This window comes from Ceratocystis lukuohia (genome assembly GCF_044167205.1).
Source record: "Ceratocystis lukuohia strain C4212 chromosome Unknown Supercontig6_pilon, whole genome shotgun sequence".
Taxonomy (NCBI): domain Eukaryota; kingdom Fungi; phylum Ascomycota; class Sordariomycetes; order Microascales; family Ceratocystidaceae; genus Ceratocystis; species Ceratocystis lukuohia.
The window spans coordinates 616,519-636,689 of NW_027263525.1; the positions used below are offsets into that span (position 1 = coordinate 616,519).

At 48.9% G+C, this 20,171-nt stretch overlaps 4 protein-coding genes across 4 annotated transcripts; 3 read left to right on the forward strand and 1 right to left on the reverse strand.

Moving 5' to 3' along the window:
- Positions 1-232: 232 nt before the first annotated feature.
- Positions 233-719, forward strand: HOO65_060162 (Mitochondrial import inner membrane translocase subunit tim-9; the record flags this gene model as incomplete). The annotated part of the gene is made up of 3 exons (XM_071004087.1): positions 233-240; positions 307-382; positions 486-719. 3 exons carry the CDS (start codon positions 233-235, stop codon positions 717-719), a joined length of 318 nt encoding a protein of 105 aa, XP_070857512.1.
- A 437-nt stretch (positions 720-1,156) lies between these two features.
- HOO65_060163 (Nucleoporin nup184) lies at positions 1,157-6,638 on the reverse strand (the record flags this gene model as incomplete). Its single annotated transcript, XM_071003590.1, has 2 exons — positions 1,157-5,623; positions 5,712-6,638. 2 exons carry the CDS (start codon positions 6,636-6,638, stop codon positions 1,157-1,159), a joined length of 5,394 nt encoding a protein of 1,797 aa, XP_070857513.1.
- A 4,131-nt stretch (positions 6,639-10,769) lies between these two features.
- HOO65_060164 (Rho-GTPase-activating protein 5) lies at positions 10,770-14,432 on the forward strand (the record flags this gene model as incomplete). Its single annotated transcript, XM_071003634.1, has 3 exons — positions 10,770-10,899; positions 11,311-11,502; positions 11,584-14,432. The coding sequence occupies 3 exons, from the start codon at positions 10,770-10,772 to the stop codon at positions 14,430-14,432; spliced, it is 3,171 nt and encodes a 1,056-aa protein (XP_070857514.1).
- Positions 14,433-15,660: 1,228 nt separating this feature from the next.
- HOO65_060165 (uncharacterized protein) lies at positions 15,661-19,212 on the forward strand (the record flags this gene model as incomplete). The annotated part of the gene is made up of 7 exons (XM_071003642.1): positions 15,661-15,948; positions 16,045-16,072; positions 16,257-16,659; positions 16,738-16,855; positions 16,972-18,168; positions 18,243-18,821; positions 19,063-19,212. The coding sequence occupies 7 exons, from the start codon at positions 15,661-15,663 to the stop codon at positions 19,210-19,212; spliced, it is 2,763 nt and encodes a 920-aa protein (XP_070857515.1).
- Between the last annotated feature and the right edge of the window lie 959 nt (positions 19,213-20,171).

Below are 20,171 nucleotides of genomic sequence, written 5' to 3' on the forward strand. Positions count from 1 at the left end.
TACATCATCAAGAAACTTTTTTTTCCCAAAAAAAAAGGCGGGCCAGCAAGGCTTTGAATAGCAGGCGGCACTTTTGAACCATCTCTCAACTCATCACGGAGAATCCTCTCAGCCTTCTACTCTCAGCCTTCTCGACTCACATTACCTGTCGTCCGTCTCACTATACTACAAAACTCCGTCTCAATCGGCCTCCTATCCATCCCATCAACACCACGCACAACACACATACACAATGTCTTTGTAGGTAGCTCTAAGCTCTCTCCCTAATGTGACTCGTGAACTAACCTTGCTACGCCTATGATATAGCCCCGGTCTCAGCGCAACAGAGCAGCGCCAGCTTGAGGAGCGCCTCAACGGCTTCCAAATGAAGCAGATGATGGGCGTGAGTGCTAGCCCCAGAACAATTTGCCCCTTCTCCCTGTGTCCATGCGTGCTTTACACACACACACACACACACACACATCTTCCTTTTGCGAAATCCACAGACATACATCCCAGCTAACCCCCGGCCCGCCCTGCCCCCAAACCAGTTCTTCACCACCATGGTCGAAAATTGCTTCACCGCCTGCGTCAACGACTTCAACTCCAAGGCCCTCTCGTCGCGTGAGAACGGCTGCATCACCCGCTGTGTCATGAAGACGTACACGGCCCAGAACCGCATCAGCGACCGGTTCCAGGAGATCAACCAGACCCAGCTAAGCAACATGCAGCAACAATAAGTAAAAGTAAAACCAGCCTCAGCTTAGCCAGCGGGGAGATAGAGATCGACTCAGCAAAAAAATGCTCAGTCTCAGTGTGGGGTAGGCGCATGTCGTGGAACTTGTACGAATAAGGGCGATCAACGGACGATACAATAGACAATGGAATGCGTCAACAGAAAAGAAGAGAAAGAGAGGAAACGCGAATACATTTCATTGTATACTAGAACAAAAGCCAAAACAGCTCTGAGCTCTAACTGTGGGAAATATGTTGCATATACAAAAGCTAAACCCCCAAGTAAAACCAACCGTACCTAAACAGGAACAATAATCAAGGACAGGCCCAAAATCAAAAGTACAAGCAGAAACAGAAGCGCAAACACAAACAAAAGCCAGACGCCCTCGCTCATCAGAGAGACATGTGCGTCGCAATTATAACCGTAGCCATAGCCCCTCTATTACATCAACTCACCCAACACGTTCCTAATCTCCTCCATCTCAGCCACTACCTGTGTCTCTAGCTTGCTTTCAACTAATCCATCCGATGCGTCGGCTGCTAGCCCGGCCCCATTACCGGCCTTCTCGCTCCGTGCCATAGCCTCGCGGGGATTCAATGGGACTAAACGCTCACGTAACAGCCGGCGACTTGAAAGCCAAAACTCAACATTCTCCAGCATCGAGGCCGCATCCCAGTGCACCTCGGGGATATCACGCGAATTAGCTGCGCGCAGACCCGTCAGGATTCGCGTAATAAGGGCCAGCGAATGAGCCTCCATGACAGGCAACAATGCAATGAACATGACACGGTCCTTGGATGCTGTGCGGCTGGCGCCAGGAGCTTCAAGTCTCTCGACACTAGCCTTCATCAACGACGGGAACTGGTTGAGCACATAGCTGATTTCCGGTGCTACCGTTGCTCCCATAGCCATCAGCAGGTTGAGCAAGAGCGGCAACATGGCCTTGGCCCAAATGGTGTAGCAGCGCTCTGAGGCAACATCAGCGGCAAATGGCGAGATGATGCTACGACGCATAAAGTTGGTAATGTTAGCCGACGTCAGGTGGCTGACAATGCCGTCGCAAGCCATTTGCTCAGCAATGCTCGACATCTTGGAGAGCTCCAGTAGGAAGAGAAGACTGAGCTCGCCATACACCGGGTCTCCAGCCACTGTGATACGGTCGGACCAAGAGAACAACGAGCAAGCCACATGCACGACGTCATGGGCGGCTAGAATGTTGATGATCTGTGACTGCTCATCTTCGAGGCCAGACACACTCAGGCAGCCATGTAGCGCTGCGGTAAGTAGCGCCAGATCCTCAGGTGAGACGTTGGCATCCTTTTCATGGATTCTAGTGACAACAGCACGGAAACCCTTGCCCACAATCTGGTCCAAGACCACCAAGATAGTTTGTGTTACAGACACATCCTCAGCCTTCTTCCCCATATTACTACACGCCCGCAAGACAATGTACAGTGCACGTAGCAATGTGCGGTACATGGCCACCGATGTCTCGCTCAATGGGTCCTGTAGTGCTTTGATCGAGTCGAGCAGCAGTGTCAAGAGATCGGGTGCCTGATCAACAAGGGCATCTGTGTTGGCCACCCGCTGAATCAAGGTCAGGGCAAAGTTTGCACGAGACTCGGTGATGCGCACGAAAATGTTCTCCGGGCCGCTATTTTCCAGATTGGCCGAGAGACACTGCTGTGCCACCTGCACCATGTTCTTGTTCAGTACAGGGCTCTGTATGCAACTTCCCAGCTCCAGCAAAAGGAATTCCCACGAGTGGTACAGTGCGATTTGCGAGTCGACAAGTGATAGATTCAAGTTGGCACGCTCCATCTCACCCTTGAAGCCGTTATTATTGCGGTGGCCATGCCAGCTACGGTCGCACGATAGCATAGCATTAGCCATGGGCAGATTGTAGTAGTAAAAGGGACCCAGGTGGGAGAAGACCAATTGTGTACGCTTGAACTGCTCTAGCGTGCACCCAGGGTACCTATTAGCAAAGTTTTTATTAAAGTTCAAGTGCAGCGATTTGTTATAGCCCGAGATCGTGGCCCCGTCTCGCAAGAAGTAGTCGAGGTCCTGGACCAGCTTCTCGGCCAATGGCGTGGCTTGCTTCATGTGGCGCAGGTGATATAGCTGCATGGCAAAGGCCTCGGCAATGTATGCGGCCTGACGGGCTTCAAAGGCAGCTTTAATGGAGCTCTTGGTCCGTGCTGTGACCGAGGCAGATTCGAGCCCACGAACATAAGACCGAAGACTGTCCAAACACGACGGGTCCTTCATTATGGTGAAAACAGTCCAGGGCCAATAGTTTTGTGCTGCCGTGACAAACTCCAGCAGCGCGATAATCTCATAGTCAGACATGGCGGTGATGTTATCTCTAAGCTTGGTCAGCGCCCTGTTGAATACCGAGTCCTCGGCCATATCTGACTTCTTGCCGGCATCGCTCGAGGCTTCGCGGGGTGTCTTGCCAGAAATTAGACAATTAGACATCCATTGCTGCTTGTTCCTGATAACCGCTGTGAGGAACTTCCACACAATTGTTGAATCGCTAGGTAACTGGAACGGGCCAGAGTCCTTAAGTAGGTCAAGGAACGACTTGGCCGACTGTGCCCCAAGAAAGCCCAGCAATGATGGTGGCTCTTTGCTCGCCTCGCCAGCCGCAGTTACAAGGGCCTCAAGCAGAGTCAGACAAGGGCCCTTGAATGAGCTGTTAACAGCCGAGAGACGTGCCAAAAGAAACGAAGTTTTAAACAGGTATTTTTGAAGGGCCTCGGAGCTCATGTCGTGCAGCGAGGCACAGCGAAGCAGATTGGTATGGAATGATGTCACCTGGTCAACGCGAGAGCAGATTTGGTCAAACTCACGAGGGAAGAAGGTCGCTTGGGGAAAGGCCATAGCTGACGTGAGCGTATCAATCAGATGCTGCATCTTAAGCGACCCGGCGTTGTGGGACAAAAAGCTCTTTAAAATATATTGAGCGCCTTCTTCCATACACGATGTCAGCCTATTAGCACTGCCAATATCACCGATGCGGTAGGCACTAGAAATAACAACATTAAGGACGGAAACGATCGACTCGATGAGCATTGATTGGCTCAAGAGACTACTAAACCGCCACGTGGTTGACGTCTCAAGGATATCCACACACCCTTGGGAGATAGCGCTTACTACACGGCTAAGGACCTTGTTTGCAGTGCCTAACCATACATCAGTACTACCTTCGAGACGAGTAATCAGCTTAGGCCCGCACTTTCTATACACTGAGCTGCGCATAACAGTCACGATGGCCTGGTGAAAGAGCCTCATAGACGCATAGAGGAATGCAAACTGCGCAGGGACGATATCGACGGTGCCAGCGAAGCGGCCCATCTTACCGCCATCAGCCTGGTACGGGAGCAAATGACAGCGTGCCAGATATGAAAGTACCCGACTAGGATACACGTCCAAGGTAGCATGGAGAAACTCAATACAGGCTGTCAGGACGGGTGGGACTTCCGAGGAGTTAAACGCTGTGTCGTCCTGGAGATAGTGATCCATAATATCGCAAACAACGCCAAGAATGTCACGATCGCCCTCCATAGACGCGCTAATCTCTTCACATATCTGGGCCACATTGTACGCCTTGGCTTGGGGCAGATGGGCTGAAGGGCCCTTCAGATGTTCAGTGCGCAACAGGGAGGCCAGCAACGAAACAGTCTCCGCTACTTCTTCTTCGTTCATGGGCCCAAGCAAGAGGCTAAACCCTGATCGACAGTAGTTTATTTGTAGCCGACGACCCATCAGCTGTAGCGCAGAGTGGGAATATTCAATATACACCAGCCGCCCCGAGTCCGAGACAAAGCGTCCCGTAGAGCCAGCAGGGATGACAAAGCCCATACCAGCATTTCCGTAGCGAGACCGCGTAGCAGCACCGATAATTGCCAGCGGCTCCAGGAGTTGGAAAGAGTTAGTGTTTTCGTCTTCAAACACCAACTCATAGTCCTGGAAGTCCTCTGGCAGATTAAAAGTGACGCGAGGTGTGTTTTTGAGCATGTCGAGGACCAATGACGTATTAGGCAGATCTTCCTCGTCTTGCATGGACCGCGAGAGAGCCTTGCAGAAACGCAAAAAGGGGACTAGCTCTAACGGGTAGCGATTAAAGGCCTCTTGGAAGAAAAACTCCATAGCATCAGGGTCTTCCAGGACGAGACTAGACGGGTCATAGTGCTTGGGCGGCAGTAGCTCAGCGCTTTGTACCCAGTAAGAGCTTCCAGCTGATACAACAGAGAGCATAGCCTCAACATTATCGCTTTGATACTGTACCATAGGAAAGGTGAAGGTCAAGAAGTCACGGAACACGCTCCGCATTCTAGCGCCCTGTACAGGAGGGAACGCAGCACCATGGCCAATACCAGCCACCTCACTCATGCGCTGAATAACAGAAAAGGCCACACCATGCTGAGTAGAGATCTGGCCGAGCTGTTCAATCAACTGGACATCCTTTTCTATGCCGGCAAGCACAAGGAAGCTGTCATATGAGGATGTCTCCAATGAAACAATACTGCCAATGGATGACCTTCTTCCCACAGGCCTCATGGCACTCTCATTTTCGAGGGCTTCTACTGATTTTTGCTGCTGGATTGTGTCACGACGGTCGTTGCGCTCTACATATGACACATGCATACGATGTAGTAGAATTGTCCACACAAATATCTCGGGCATGAGGTTTGCGGCACCGCCGTCTGCTGCAGACAGTAGCGCATTGTGAATCTGTTCAAGAGTCTCGGGAGATGTAAAGTACGGACTTTCGCCGAGCTTCGGGTCCTCTTCATGGTTCATAAGCCTAAGAGCACGTCTAGGATTGAGGAGGAGAAGAGAGGTGGCGCAAACTAGGGTTGTTATGGGGCCATAGAGGCTAGGGACGGGGAAGCTTGGTTCCTATGTTTGGAGCAATGTTAGTATTAGCAGATATATTCCTCTTGGGTTATATGACATGGGTGCTTTTTTTTTCGCAAAGCAAACATACTGGAACTTCGAGAAAGGAGCCCTTCGCCATCAGAGCAAACCAATGTGTAATCAGACTTGGTGCTGCCAGCATGCCGTCGTACTCCATCTCAAGATATTGCAGGGCCTGGAAGATGACGGAAATGGCATGTGTCATCTCGGCAAATAACGTTGCTTGGTAGTCGGCAGCCATCTCTTCGGTGTTGATAGTGGAATCGTTGGAAAGGGAAGACAAGTAGTTCTCGGCACCATCCATAGCGGCAGACAGAAAATCGAGGTATTTCTCCATAATGGTCTCAACGAGCGCTACTTTGGACGTGATGTCTGATGTATCTGAGGGTTGGTAAGGCGTGAGGCCCTCCTTGTTGGCGGGATTCCAGAATGGCAAGGTGCCGTAAAACAGGTTGGTGTGCATGTGGTCTAGAGCAAGGGCATAGCTTCGTCTCTCGGAAAGATATGTGTGAAAAATTCGCCGGCGGCGTGTCTCTTCTTTGTCAAAAAGAGCAGCGAGATCGTCTGTATCCAAAGATTCTTGGGCTCTGAGCGTAGCTGCCAATGTAGTTGAGAGGGCATCGGCACCACCACTAGCTTCTTGCAGATTCATGATTTCTTGCGCTGACAGTGGCCCTGATAGCTGACTGGATGCGCGGGCCTGCCACTCGATGACTACAACTCGCAATGCAGTGTCGAGATTGACTCTAGCATTAGAACTGAGCCATGCCGCATCGGCTTTGATCTGGTCGAGATTAAACTTGGACTTCGCACCATGGGAGATGTTTATAGCAGCGGTTCGGGCTTCATAGTCGGCACGAGCAGCCTCGTTGGGCGGGCTGAAGGCAGTCGCAGGTTCCTTCATGCACTTGATTACAAAAGAATCGACACCAAATTCTTTAAAGACTGGCGATGATTGGGCGGCTCCCTTAACATCGAAGAGGGCGTCGGCGATCATTTTCCATGAGCTACAGACGAAGAAGACCAGCACAAAGTTAGCAGACACCAAGCAAACAAAGATACAAAACAATTTACCCAATCAAGACTTACATTATCGCCTTTTCTCCACGCAAGCAGTCAGCCAGCGGCGGGAAGTAGACGCTCGACGTACCCGCCATTGTGTAAAGCTTCTTCGGTTGTGAGGAAAAAGAATGAATTGAAAATGATGGAAGAGAAAAGCGAAAAAATTCAGCGCATCGCTCTTTCCCCTCGCGTCTATTTCGATTGAGACCGCTGCCTAGAGAAAGTAGGCAAGGTGTTTTCAGATCAACGCTGTTTCCTAGCTTGTCTTCAATTGAAGGTTCGTGATGTTTTTTTTTGGCGTTTGCCAGCTTCACTTTTCTGTGAAGGTGTTTTTTTTCACGCGACAAAGAAGGAAGGAGTGAGCAGAGCTTGCAGGGCAACCAAAGTGGGTCTCCATTGTTGTGGTTAGGGTCGAATCAAATGTATAATAAGGGTTACTTTACATGGCATACTCGAACCCTGTCTTGTTTCACATCTTACATCTCTTGCGTCCATCCTTTACTGCTTTACTGGGCTACACATTTGTTCAACTGCTGGCTCGCAGCTAAGCCAACGTCACCCAGTGAAATATATCCATACGTGTATTCCTTTACATGCCGTGCCTTGCTGTACGTACGCTACATGCGCCTGTCTATCTTCTATAGCCTGCCTCAATCAATGATCCGACCTGTCGCCACCGAAACACCCGTTTAATTTGCGGCTTAGACGCTTGGGCACAGCATGACGACTACCTTTGTTCAGGACATCACCAGACAGCCAAAAATTTTGCTGCGGTCTACTAGGGTTACGTCATGAATCCGAAGAGGAGGTGGAAACGTGGACGTGACTCGAGGCAAAGAAACATAAAATAATACTCGTAACTTACTAGGCAAGGCCTAGCAGTCAATCAGAAACCAGAAAGCAGGCGAAGCGTCAGATTTGGCCATCATCTAACGGTAGCAAGCAAGCCTCATGCTATGGCTCCCCCCAATCCATCATGGCTATCAAGTAAAAGCTCAAACGCCAATGCAGGGCTGACGACTAATGAGACATGACGTCTATTGCAGTTAAAGAGTTAGATTTTTTTTTGGATATTTACACCAATTAGACCGTCTCGACTAGTTGTTGCCTAGAAGCGTATTGGCCATTTATCTATGGGTTGATTTTCTTGGGTTTCCTGTTTGGGGGCTAGAGAGAGTGTTGTATGGATAAAGGACGGGTGATGATGCGATTGGACCCAGACGGAAGAGCAGGACACAGGCATAATCTTGCCCACGTCAAAAAGTAGCGAGAGATCATAGTGGCGTTACCAGTGTACAGCGGCCAATGCAAGTGCACAAGAAGCAACAGGGCACAGAGAAGATCACAAAGCGTCAGAGCACAAAATAAGGCATTCTTTTCTCTCTATATTGCTGCACACTGTAAGTAGGACAGTATTTTATTGCATTTCCATCACATGGCGCTTTGTGCAATGCGACAAAAACATGTGAAAGACTTGCCGCTAGCTTCGTTGATATAGTTCTTGCTGTCTCACATGTGCACTGCTATACTACAGCTTGCTGTATGATAGTCTATACTGTCACGTGAGACAGACGCCCTATTGAATGCTAGGGTCTGGCTATGCCCAAAATAGAAACAACAGGGTGAGCTATACTAGGGTATTGGACAGATAGGGTTACTGTGGTTTCCATGTTTTGCTGCCCTCTTCTTGTGTGCCATTCGCTCGCACTTTTTGCCTTCTCTCCTTTCTTTCTTTCTTTCCTGCTCGCCTAAAATCTATCTAGCACACAAGGAGCCTGCCTGACCCTAGGGGATGAGAAGGCTGTGATACATAGCGCTTCGACCTTGCTTACCAAGTAGTACCAAGAAGACCTAGGATGGTAGCTAAAAAGATAGAAGACGCGGGGTTGACTGGAAAGTTCGGCTGGAAAAGAGATTCATGGCTCACTAAAGAGTAGATTTGAAACATGAGAAAGGAGAGAAAGAGCTAAACCTAGCTCTAGAGTCTAGTTGTGAGTCTAGCCAGTCTAGCGCTAGACCTAGCTCTAGGCTTGGTTCTTCTGACTCTATCGCTTAGAAGCGAAAAAAAAGAAAGGCATCAACTTGCACGCACACAAGTATTAGAGGCCGCCTGTGCTTTAGGCCAACAGCCTAAGGAAGGGATGGAGTTGGGCAGGCCTAACTTTAGTGTTGGTTTGCTTGATAGGACAACTTAAATTGCCAGGTAACTTTAACTTTGATCCATCTGTCCCCCTTGATTTTTGAACTCGACCTGCTTTGGTATTTGGTATCCTTGGTTTAGCTTCCAAATTGCAGTCTAGAGCTTATCATTGGAAGCTTGGTGTGTTCATATGACACGGGGAGGGGAGAGAAACCGATGCTCAGTTGGGTTGGAGGGATTTAGCTTGATTTCATTTTAGGCTTGGTATTTGGGATTGGGGGGAAGCACACTCTTTTATCTGTAAACAAGCGAGACGATATATGTACGCAGGTTGCATGTAAGGACGTATGTACCGTATGTACCCATGCAACAAGAGATATACCTGCTACGGACGCCTTATATGTACTGGGTAGACGGAAAGATAGACAGCATGCGAACGCCGCCAACACATACGGGCAACACTAACACACGTATATAGCGGGGCGCCAAGAGGGAGCCGGCGAGAGACAGCAGCAGAAATAAGGCGAACAGAAAGGTATAGGTTGATGCGAAACTGAGAAAAGAGAGAGGGGCGATAGAAGAGGGGAAGGAGACAAAAGGTAAGGGTGAGGCGAGATGAGCTAATGAGGTCAGCGAGTACAGGTGATGAAAGAAAGAAGGGTGGACGCCGACAAGACAAAGAAGGCTATAGGAGAGCCAATATCTCTCCCGATCGCGACTGAGTGTCTAATTAATCTATGGTTTCTCTTTGAAAGCCTTTGTGAGTATTTTGGTTGGCATCTACCGTGTCTTTGATGCAGCCCTCCTAATTTCCTCTTTCTGTTTTCTCTTCTATGATGACATCTTGTAGTGGTGACGAAGTTGGGGGAGGGGGCCCTTGCTAGCTATATTTAGAACGATCCAGACCGACAAGAGGCAGAGAGAGAAGATCAGGCCAAAAGATCGATCAAGCCTTCCTCATCTCATACTGTTCCCTGAAAGCTGCTTCTAAGCATTGTTTTTGAGAAGCTCTTGTCGCTGTTGTGTCTTATTAAGCATTCTTTTTTTTTTTTTTTTTTTTTTTTTTTTTTTTTTTTTTTTCCAGCTAAAGTAGAAAAAGAGAACAAAGTAAAATGAAATGAAAATAAATAAATAAATAAAAATAACCCCTTTTGGGAACAGAAATCCAGAGATGCCAGGCACCAGGTGTCGTTTTCCATGGCCATCTTTTAACACAGGCCTTTGGCCAAATTTAGCACCCACCACTTTTCCTGGCCCTCCTAGAGCCCTCCTGGCTTTCTTTCCCTGTCTTCGCAGCTTCCCTGGCTTTTCTGGCCTTCCCTGACTTTTCTAATTTCGATCCCCATTGAAGAAGGAACGAAATCTTGGACAAGCTTGAATTTACTTGGTGGTTGCCAAAGTTACCAGTCGCAAGTTGACTTACCACATACCCACCTTCCACTTTACATTTACTAACCGCTATTGCAAGCTTGTACAGGAGTCTGTCTATTTTTCTGCCGTTTTCCTGCGTCTTCCTTTTTTCTTCCTTTTTTTTCTTTTTTTTTTTCGCTTCATTTTCCTCTCTTTTTATCATAAGAAACCGAGGTTTCCTTCCTATTTTATTCCAGGCTGTTCAATTTGTCGCTGTGTGTGTATGCCTAGGTCTTCGTCGCCTTATTTTTCACTGCTATTAATTCCTGCTATTTAACACGCGCATTCGCCAACACGCCACTACTATTTAGCCCGTCTCTCCTCTCAAATATATTCTCGACAGACCCTTCTCCGCCCCTCGTCTCATCTTGCCCTTCTTCATCTGTCTACAATCAACACAAAAGACTCTCGGCGAAGCCTTCATTGTCCACGACGTCCAAACCACATCTCGATATCCCCTACTTTTGTCCATCTCCACTACCGCCCGTCGCAAGCTTTGGTCAAGTCATCGTTACGATGACGTCTGGCTCATTCCTCCCACATGAGGGCAGCCCTCCAAATTATCCATCTTCCCCTCCGACAAAGCGCGACCTCAAGTCATGGTGGAAGAGCTTCAAGATGCCCAAGCATCAGGATGCTGTAAACGGTATATTGCTTTCTACCCCTCTCTACCTCTCGCCTGGTTAGGTGATTCGCCTGTGAACAACTAACTACGCTTTTTCTTCCTTCCTCTCCATCTCTTGTCAATATTCTTGTCTTGCGCACTTCCTTCTGCAGAGGTGGTAATCAATGATAAGTGTCTTGTCTACGCCTCCCTTCAGAAAACTTGCCGTGTGCTATGCTTTTATCTGTCTTGTTTGTCTGCATTGTCTCTGCTTACTATCGTATCTGAAGCCACCCAGCCTCAGTTGATCAGCACCCACAATCACTATCACACACCAACTCCCTTTCTCTGATCCTTTTCTCCTCCCTCTTCAATTCTCCCCCCTTGCATTGGCTGCAACTCCCCTCAGCACGCGCAGGAAATTCAATCCTGCTTACAACCGCACAATCACAGTCATACAACCTGCTAACCCCCCAGTTCCAATAATAGCAACCCGCCCGACAGGCATCTTCGGTGTGCCCCTGCGCCAAAGCATCACATATGCCAATGTAGCCATTTCCCTCGTTGACGAGGAAAACCGCAGCTATATTTACGGCTATGTGCCTATTGTCGTCGCTAAATGTGGCGTCTTTCTAAAGGACCGAGGTACGCTTCCACTAATGCCCACACCTACATAAAACATTCTGTAAATCTAACCCTGCTGAACCCCCTCTTCCCCTCTATCAGCCACTGGAGTTGAGGGCATCTTCCGTCTAAGCGGCTCCGAAAAGAGAATTAAAGAGCTCAAAACCATTTTTGATTCGCCTGATCGCTATGGCAAGGGCCTTGTCTGGGAAGGATACACGGTACACGATGCGGCTAATGTCCTTCGACGATATCTCAACGACTTGCCAGAGCCCGTAGTCCCCCTGGATCTCTACGAAAAGTTTCGTCAGCCCCTCAAGGGTGCTGTAATGCGAGCCCCTAACCACAATGAAGGCAGTCATCTGTTACAAAACGTCGATCCCAACCACGTCATTGCGCGCTACCAGAATCTAATTACGGAACTCCCACCTCTTAACCGCCAGCTCCTGCTTTATCTGCTCGACCTTTTGGCTGTTTTCGCGGCCAAGGCGGATGAGAACCGCATGAACTCGCAGAACTTGGCTGCTATTTTCCAGCCAGGCATGCTCTCACATCCTGATCATGATATGCTGCCTGAAGAGTACCGCCTCAACCAGTCTGTTATAATTTTCTTGATCGAGAACCAGGATCACTTCCTTATTGGCATGCAGGGTACCGAGGCCGACGAACAAACGAAGCAGGATGTTGAGTATGGCGCACCCCAACGAATTGAATTTGTCAGTAATGGCTCTACTACTGTGCATCCTAGCCCTGGTGGTCTTGTCCGTACTGGGTCCAACGCTAGTGCTGGAGCCGAAAGTGTGCGTCGGGATGGTAAGCTTAGACGTAACCGCTCGGTATCATCCCGTCACTCGAGACAAGGCAGCGGCGCGAGAACTCCCAGGACGCCCACCATTACTACAACTCCTTCGACAAGCGGCGGACTCGGTCGCAGCAACACTGTTCCTTCGAAAAGATCGCCTGGAATCGGCGGTCCGCGCCATCCGCGTGAATCCCCTCGTGAAGGGTCTTCTACTCTAGGTGTCATCTCAGATGGCATGGTTTACAATGACCAAGCCCCCAATGTGCCCTCACGCTCAAAAACTCTGAGAGTAAAGGGCGCATCCATTTCAAATCCCATCCCTATTGATAAGAGCAGTATTTCCAGTCTGTCGCCAAGCACGAGCAGCTATAGTGACAATTTCCAATCCAAACGCAGAGAGCACGCGACCCTTGTGAAGCCAAGGCCCACAACGTCCTCGGTTGACAGCTCTTCTGAACGGCGCCAACTTAACAAACTGCGCAAAAAGCGTATGCCTGACAGTGCGAACCCCAGTGCCCAAAGCTCTTCAACGTCTCTTTCACAATCTCTTGCCAGCGTTTCTACTTCTCCCACACACGAAAACAACAATCCTCTGGAGAGCCCAGGAGCTGATTCATCCTCGCAGTTCAACGTCCGTCCTCAGCAGCCGAATTCCGACATTAGTGCTAGCCCAAGTCCAGCGATGCAAACGGCGGAAATGGGGGAGGGCTGGTCGCACCCAAACCCGAACCTGAATTCGAGATCAAACCCGAGCCTACGGCCTCAAGCTGCTAGGCTAGTGCCCAGCCAAGAACACATGTCTGCCCAGTCGTCTGTCCAGTCGTCTGTGCAATCAATTCCCCAGGCTGCTATGCTTCCCCTTCGGTCCCCATCACTGAACCTACGCTCCCTATCTCAGCCTCACGCCCAGGCGAAGGCCGAAAGCACTGTTAGCACTACCTTTGATGATTTGCTGAAAACCGCAAAGTCTCCCCCAGCACCAGCCTCCTTGAATTCCTCCTTTAACGAAGGATCAGATATCGACCAGATCGACGAATCTTCGCAGCCACTGAATAATTCGGGCGAGGCTGAAAGGGAGAAGAAGCGACGCTGGAGATTATCTCGTCCACGCAAGGAGGATATGCAGGGTTTTATTGCACCACTGACTTCTCGTATGGCAATCGGTGTAAACAGCAATGCTGAGACCAGCTCAACATCAGTTGGTAGTGGAGTGCCTCGCACACAGGAAAATATGCCTGGCGAATCTTGTGATTACGACCAAAATTCTGGCGCTGAAGATCCACGACCCATTGACTGGATCAAAAACAAGTATCGCGACGTCAAAGAAATCGTCGACCAGAAGATTGCTGACCAACGTCGTACCAAATCCCCCCCACCCCCAATCGAAACTATGTTCGCCTTCAACGCTAGCTTCACGGCCGTTTCCCAGACACGTGGCCGCAGTATTGATTTACCGCGCCACGATCGCCCTGCCGATCAGGTCCAGGCTGAGCCCAGCCCCGTGCTGCCCCCACGGCCAAGAAACAGCGAAGACTCGACTAAACCAATATTGCCCCCGCGCAAGTCTCAAGACGACCTCGAAGCACCAATGCTGCCACCGAGACGGTCGCCGGATGATCATAAAGTTCTTGTCAGACCACGCAAGCCCGTCCCTAGCCAAGTCCCGAGTGGTAGTGCGACGTCCAGTGGAGCCGTGAGTCCTGCACCCCTGTCGCCAAATGTCTCAACTGCGCCCATGGTAGAAAGGATGGCCCCAGCTGTACAAGACAATGTACAGCAATCTGGTGTTGCACCTTCTGCTGAGAACACTGTGTCTTCTAATCAGTCTGCTGGTAAAGCAGAGGCCATGGCCAGGGCTGAACCTGTGGTCAAACCTGGGCTTACCTTGGCTGCGTTAACCACTCCAGCTACAGTAGCACCAGTTGCATCTCTTGGAGATGTCTCTCCAGTTGATGACGATGAGGAGGATGTCTTCCCTGTTCCCGTCTCCCCTATTGTCGAAGATGAAGATACCAACGCCGACGGCTACGTGCAGGTAGACAGGACGCTTCATGGAATCCCTGCCGCTCCTACGACTACCATGGCTCAACCGCCGTCGACTGAATTGTTGGCTAGTTCGGCACAGCACGACATACTTTTGTCAAAGTAGAGCATATCCAAGCAGCTTTTCTCCCCTCATCCCATGTTCCTCTATAATGTGTTGACCTTTTTAGGAAGAGTGTCTATTTAAGACCGTGATGCACGTCATGGTTACCTTTTCATCAGTGTTATACTTTTGCGCGGTTTTTTTTTCCTGTTGGAAAGACGATTTATGTTCTTTTTTTTCATATACCTGATGCGACTACATATTATTCTTGTGTCCCTCTTCGTTTCCTGTCTCGTTTTCTTCGCCGGTGGCCATCGCGTTGTTTCACCTTGTATTTTTTGTTTTTTTTCAGAAGAAAGTCTGATAGTCAAACTATGTTCGTTTCGAGTATATACGGGTCTGGGGCTGACTTAGGCTCGTCGTTTGTTGGTGGTTAGTTGTTTATCGGTCGGCATTTATATATATATATATATACATCTTGAATTTGCGATGCTATCTAATGTAGTCATTGTCTGACACCTCTTGCTGGCCCTGTTATACGTATCTCTTTCCTTTTATCACCGTAGACCCTTATTTTGCCTGTCTTTCCTTTTTCTCACCGCCTTACTTTCTATCACTGTCTATAGAGGGGTTAGAAACCTTTTTTTCCAGGCAGTTGCAAACAAATAACTCTTTGCCTTGTCCTTGCCTTGATTTTCTCTTGTTTCTATCTCTCCTTCCGATTCTCTTGCTACTTTCCGCATTGTTAACATTGAGCCAATCATCAGGAGCACACAAAAAGAAAAGACAGGAAAAAAAATTAAAACTTGTCCTCTTTTGATTTTTGAGTTTCTCGTTTTTTAGTTCCTTTTTTCCTCATGAGCCTTTTAATCCACCATTACCAGATCATCATTAGATCACTAAGATCACAAACCATCAAGCATCACTAAAGCTTGTTTTTTGCCCCTCGATTTTATTCCTGTTTTTATTCCTTCAGCTTCTCCATATTTTTCTTCTTCTTCCAGCTTTTCCCATCTCTCTGCGCGCATTGACTTGCCTCAGCCGATTTCTCCTTGTTCTTGCTGAAAATCCCCAGCTGGGTTTCTAGCCTCTAGTATTTCTTCATTTTTCATACATTCACGGCCTACGGCTAACACCCCCCACGCTCGGCTGAATTCCATCCAGATCCACCCGGGCCAACCAGCACTGCTGAATCACAAACAAGACAAGGCAAGGCACATCACATACCACGTATAGATAGACGTATATAATCAGCTCGCATACGCACGACTCACGCGTGTGCGCATTTAGGATGGATAATCGACAGCAGCAAAAACACTACCATCACCAGCAACATCCCCCGCCTTCATCACAACAGAACAGTTTCAACGACTTCCCTAACCCCCTACCGGCTATCGCCATCTCAGCTCCGGCTCCAGCGTCTGTGCTCGTGTCCACATCCACTCCCACCCCGTCTTCCGAACAGCCTTTTTCGGCTATCGCTGCTACTGCCGGACTTTCTTCTTCGGCCCCTGGTCCCAAGAAACGTCGTAGTCAAGCCAGCCTTGCCGATTGCTGCAAGACATGTCGACTGCGGAAGGTGCGCAAGCCATTCGCCTAGTTTTGACTTCTACTTCATCGTGTTCATCATCGATTATTCATCCATCTTATTCTCCACTTGCTTACTTTCTCTTAGGTTAAATGCACTGGCAAACCTGCCGATGGTGTGAGATGTACAATATGTCAACGTCTAGATTTAAAATGCAGCTTTGTGGCCTTGACAGAAGGCCCTATTGACATTGGTATGAAACATAGGGCTGCCGTACACACATAGATAGACCCTATAGACAGGCAGATGTGGTTTCCTTCTCAGAACCCTCTAACTAACATGCTTCATGATATCTTTAGGATCTGCACGTTCTACGCCATCCCGTAGCCACACAGAAGCTGGCACAATCCGGAAGCGCGCCCAAAGGGCTTGCACTAATTGTCACACGCACAAGACAAAGTGCTCTAGCGATCAGCCGCGCTGCAAGAGATGTGAGGCCAACAATATGGTTTGCGAGTACCAAGTGTCCAAGCGCAAATTCAACTCTAATGCTCCAACTACTGCTGCTTCTGTGGCCTCTGCTGCTTCTGCACCTAGTCAGACATCCGAGGTCTCGCCTGTCGATGATCAGGCTGCCCGTGTAGTTGATGACCGTGTGCCTGATAATGCTGGTGTTGATGGCCCGGCTGGTCCTGGAAGCCCTGAGCAAAGCAGCGAGGCCTTACACACACGATTTGTAGAATTGTTGAATCTCGAAAGCGAGTACGTGCTCTTTACACTGCCACCCCTCTCCTTCTTCTCTCCTTTTCATTTTATCTACTGCTATTAACACTAAGCTAGAGATCTTCTTCGCCGCCGAGATTTTATCCAGCTTCATGTTGACGCCTACTTTCAAAATGTCTATCATCTTCCATGTTTAAGCTTTTATCACCGAGAAAGTCTTAATAAGGAAATCGAGGTACTCCCATTTACCTGCTCTCCCCTAACATGCATGCAAAAAGGCAAGCTAAAAAGTGCCTCTGTGAGATTTACATCTAACACTGCCTCTTCTATTTGCATGGCGCCATGTCCTAGAAAGGCACTCTTTCGCCTACTCAAGTCGCAGCTATCTGCTCGGTAGCCGCCTTCTTTGTCACCTCCAACGAAAATGCCAAGGACTTTGCCATGACCTGTTGCCGCCAAGTCGAGTTCCAGCTATTCCGCAACGTTGGCAGCCTCACTGAATCTAATCTCACTCTCTATGCCCTGTGCATTGTTCACAATCTCTTTGTCGGCAAGTACGCCAAATGTTGGCAGTTAGTGGCTGTAGCTTGTCGCATCATGCTTGGCCTACAGCTAAACTGGGACATCCCCGGCTCTCAAAAAACCTTTATTCAACAGGAGTGCTCTAGGAGACTCGCTTGGCACATGTTCCACATGGACCGTATCTGTGCCGGAGGCTTTGATGCATACGTATGCTTCAACGAAGATAATATGAAGCTTAGGCTTCCCTGCAATGAAGAGGCCTTTCAAGCAAACCAGCCGGTATCTGCAGAACGCCTGACAGAAAAGGGGCCTCGCAATGTTTCGTCGTCCACTTACTCAATGGGTCGCCAAGGGTATACCATCCGTCTCATCAACCTCCGACATCACGTGCAAAGCATAGCGAAAAAGTTTTCTGGTGGCACTGCCTTTGTTCATGGTGTCAAGTGGGAGGCGTCTCGTGTCATGGAAGAAGTTAATCGCCTTCAAAACGAAGTCTCATCTTTCACAGCGTCTCTACCCGACGACCTCAAGCTCAATGAGCAGAATATAGCACGATGGGCCGGATCACGTGAGGAGCAAATATATGTTTTCGTGCATAGTTGGATATGTGCTCTTCACGTCGAGCTTTATCAATTTGCTGTTCCGGGACTACAGGAATCTGGATCAGCCGAGTTGTTGCGAAAATTACCGAATAACTTTCTCATCAAGGCTCAAAAACAAGCCGTGGCATTTGCTGTGGCAGCAGCTCGTTTCTGGCGCATGTTTCAAGCCCAAGCCACAATCAACAGAAACCCTTTAGCGCCATTATATCTCGGAGATACGTATTTGATGCCAAGTGTACAGGGGTGCACAAAGGTGCTTATTACGGCTTTGCACCATAAGCTGTATGATAACCTGGCTGAACACAGCACGGCGCCTCTCAGCAGAGCAGAGCCTATCAATGCCGATTCCATTAGAGACTTCATTACGGCCACCGTGACCTTCATTAAGCCTCTGGCTAGTGTAATTCCCTCAATGAAGACTCAGGTCAGCTAACCTTCGCTGAGTGTTGCATGCTTTTCTTGTAGCGTTTCCACTAACGATCCCTCATTTTGATATAGTTCACTCAACTCTGCCAAGATGTTGCTGAGTTAGACAAGAAACTTGGCCCCAAGCTATTGCTTCAGCAAGCTACTCCCAACCAGCCGCTTGTGTCGCCTCAAGATCCGCCCCCGGCCACGTTCAACGTTCCTATGAAGCTTCCAGGGCCCGAATTTATCTTGGACAACGCTAGCACCTTCAATGTGCCCATTCGTGCCGATGATCTCTCTACACGTCCTATAGCAGACCCAAACTTGATGGTTACAAACTGGCTCGGCATGTCCACGCCAACTCCCTGTGGCAGCAATAGCGGCAATGCTAATCCTAACAACAATAGCAATGCCAATGCAAATGCTAATGCTATGATTAATAACTCGAATACCGCTACAGCCATCAATGACCCTCATGATATGTATACAGATATGGTAGGCTTCGGGCCTGACTTTGATTCCGAGTTCTGTCCACCCGGAATGCCCTTGCTTCTAGCTGAAGCCCGAGGGTTACCTGCCTATTCGGTGTTTCCGTTTGCATTGCCAGAGGCAGGCTCCTCCTCGGCGGGGATGCCTTTATTGGGTATCCAAACACTGGGCGATGGAGGAGTCAGTGTGGCAGGGGGTAGAGTCGGAGGAGGAGAGACATATGCTGTACAGCCGGGGCCGCACTCACAAAACAATGGCAATCCCCATGGACATGGCCATGGGCAAGGATTCGGCCCATCCCAAGGACATCCCCTAGGACACCATCCTCTAGGGGGGCATTCCCTAGGCCATGGCCATCCACAGCAGCAAATGCATAGCGCCCAAATGCATGACCAGCAACTAATGCTGCAACAGCATTCAGCACAGTCAGCACAGCACCAGAACCAACCGCAACCGCCACCGCAACAGCAACATCAGCATCATCCAAATCAACCGCGACAAAACCAACAACACCACCCAGCCATTTTTAGCCAAGGATACAATGGCAGTATACACTACCCAGGGGGGATGACGTGAAAATGGAGATGAAGAAGAGCAAGCTTTGCCCAAGCTGAGCTTGATACTGATTGTCAAGTGTCAGGGTCTCTGTTCTTTTCCCTTTGGGAAATACCTCCGGTCTAGGCATCATTTCTATCTGTCGTATTTAACGGTGGGATGCGAGGCGTTTTAGCTGACACCGCACAAAAAGAAGACAACATATCGTCGCGCTCTCGTCAGACAGCTAGAATCAAATTTTAGGCAGGTTGTTTTGCTATTTTGGTACAATATCCAAAGCATCAGATCTTCTCTTTTCTAGTTTATCCCGTATTATCGTCTTGAAAAAAACAAGATACTAGAACAGCTTTTCTTCCAATGCGAATTATAGCCGCACTAAGCCCAAGTTTTTGATACTGAGCTTACTCTTGGATCATGGCAGAAAACAGGCATGCTTTTGTTTGATACATGGGCTAAGGATATGGCTGGCATAAGCAAAAAGGGGAAAGTCATTAGCATTGTTACCGAGCATGGAAAAACGGATATATTATGATATTTAAACTAGAATATCATGAGCTTGATTGGCAGCTTTAAAAGCCGTCTCAACTGTTGAGGTTACCCTCCTTGGTGCTAGGCTACAAGAGCTGACTACCCAAGCTTAATACCTGTCACGTCTTTGCGTGATACAGCTTGCATCATGTGATGGCATTCTGCCAACGATCCGGCTTGTGGAGGCGTCGACCCTGATATGCGTACAGGGAGGGTAGATTGCATCAAAATTCTTACAAACTCAGCAGGAGGCACGTAGACACTGGGGAATTCAGGCAGACTATCAAGTAAAGCATGGTAGTATAGTTCCTTGAGCAACGACTTTGAGTATGTCTAGGAATCAAGGGCAGAAACTCATGAAAGAAGTGAGCCTAATCGATGTCACAAAGTCCATAAAAGGGAGCCAAACTTATTTGATGAAAGGGCTCTTCGAGACATTGTAGTTTA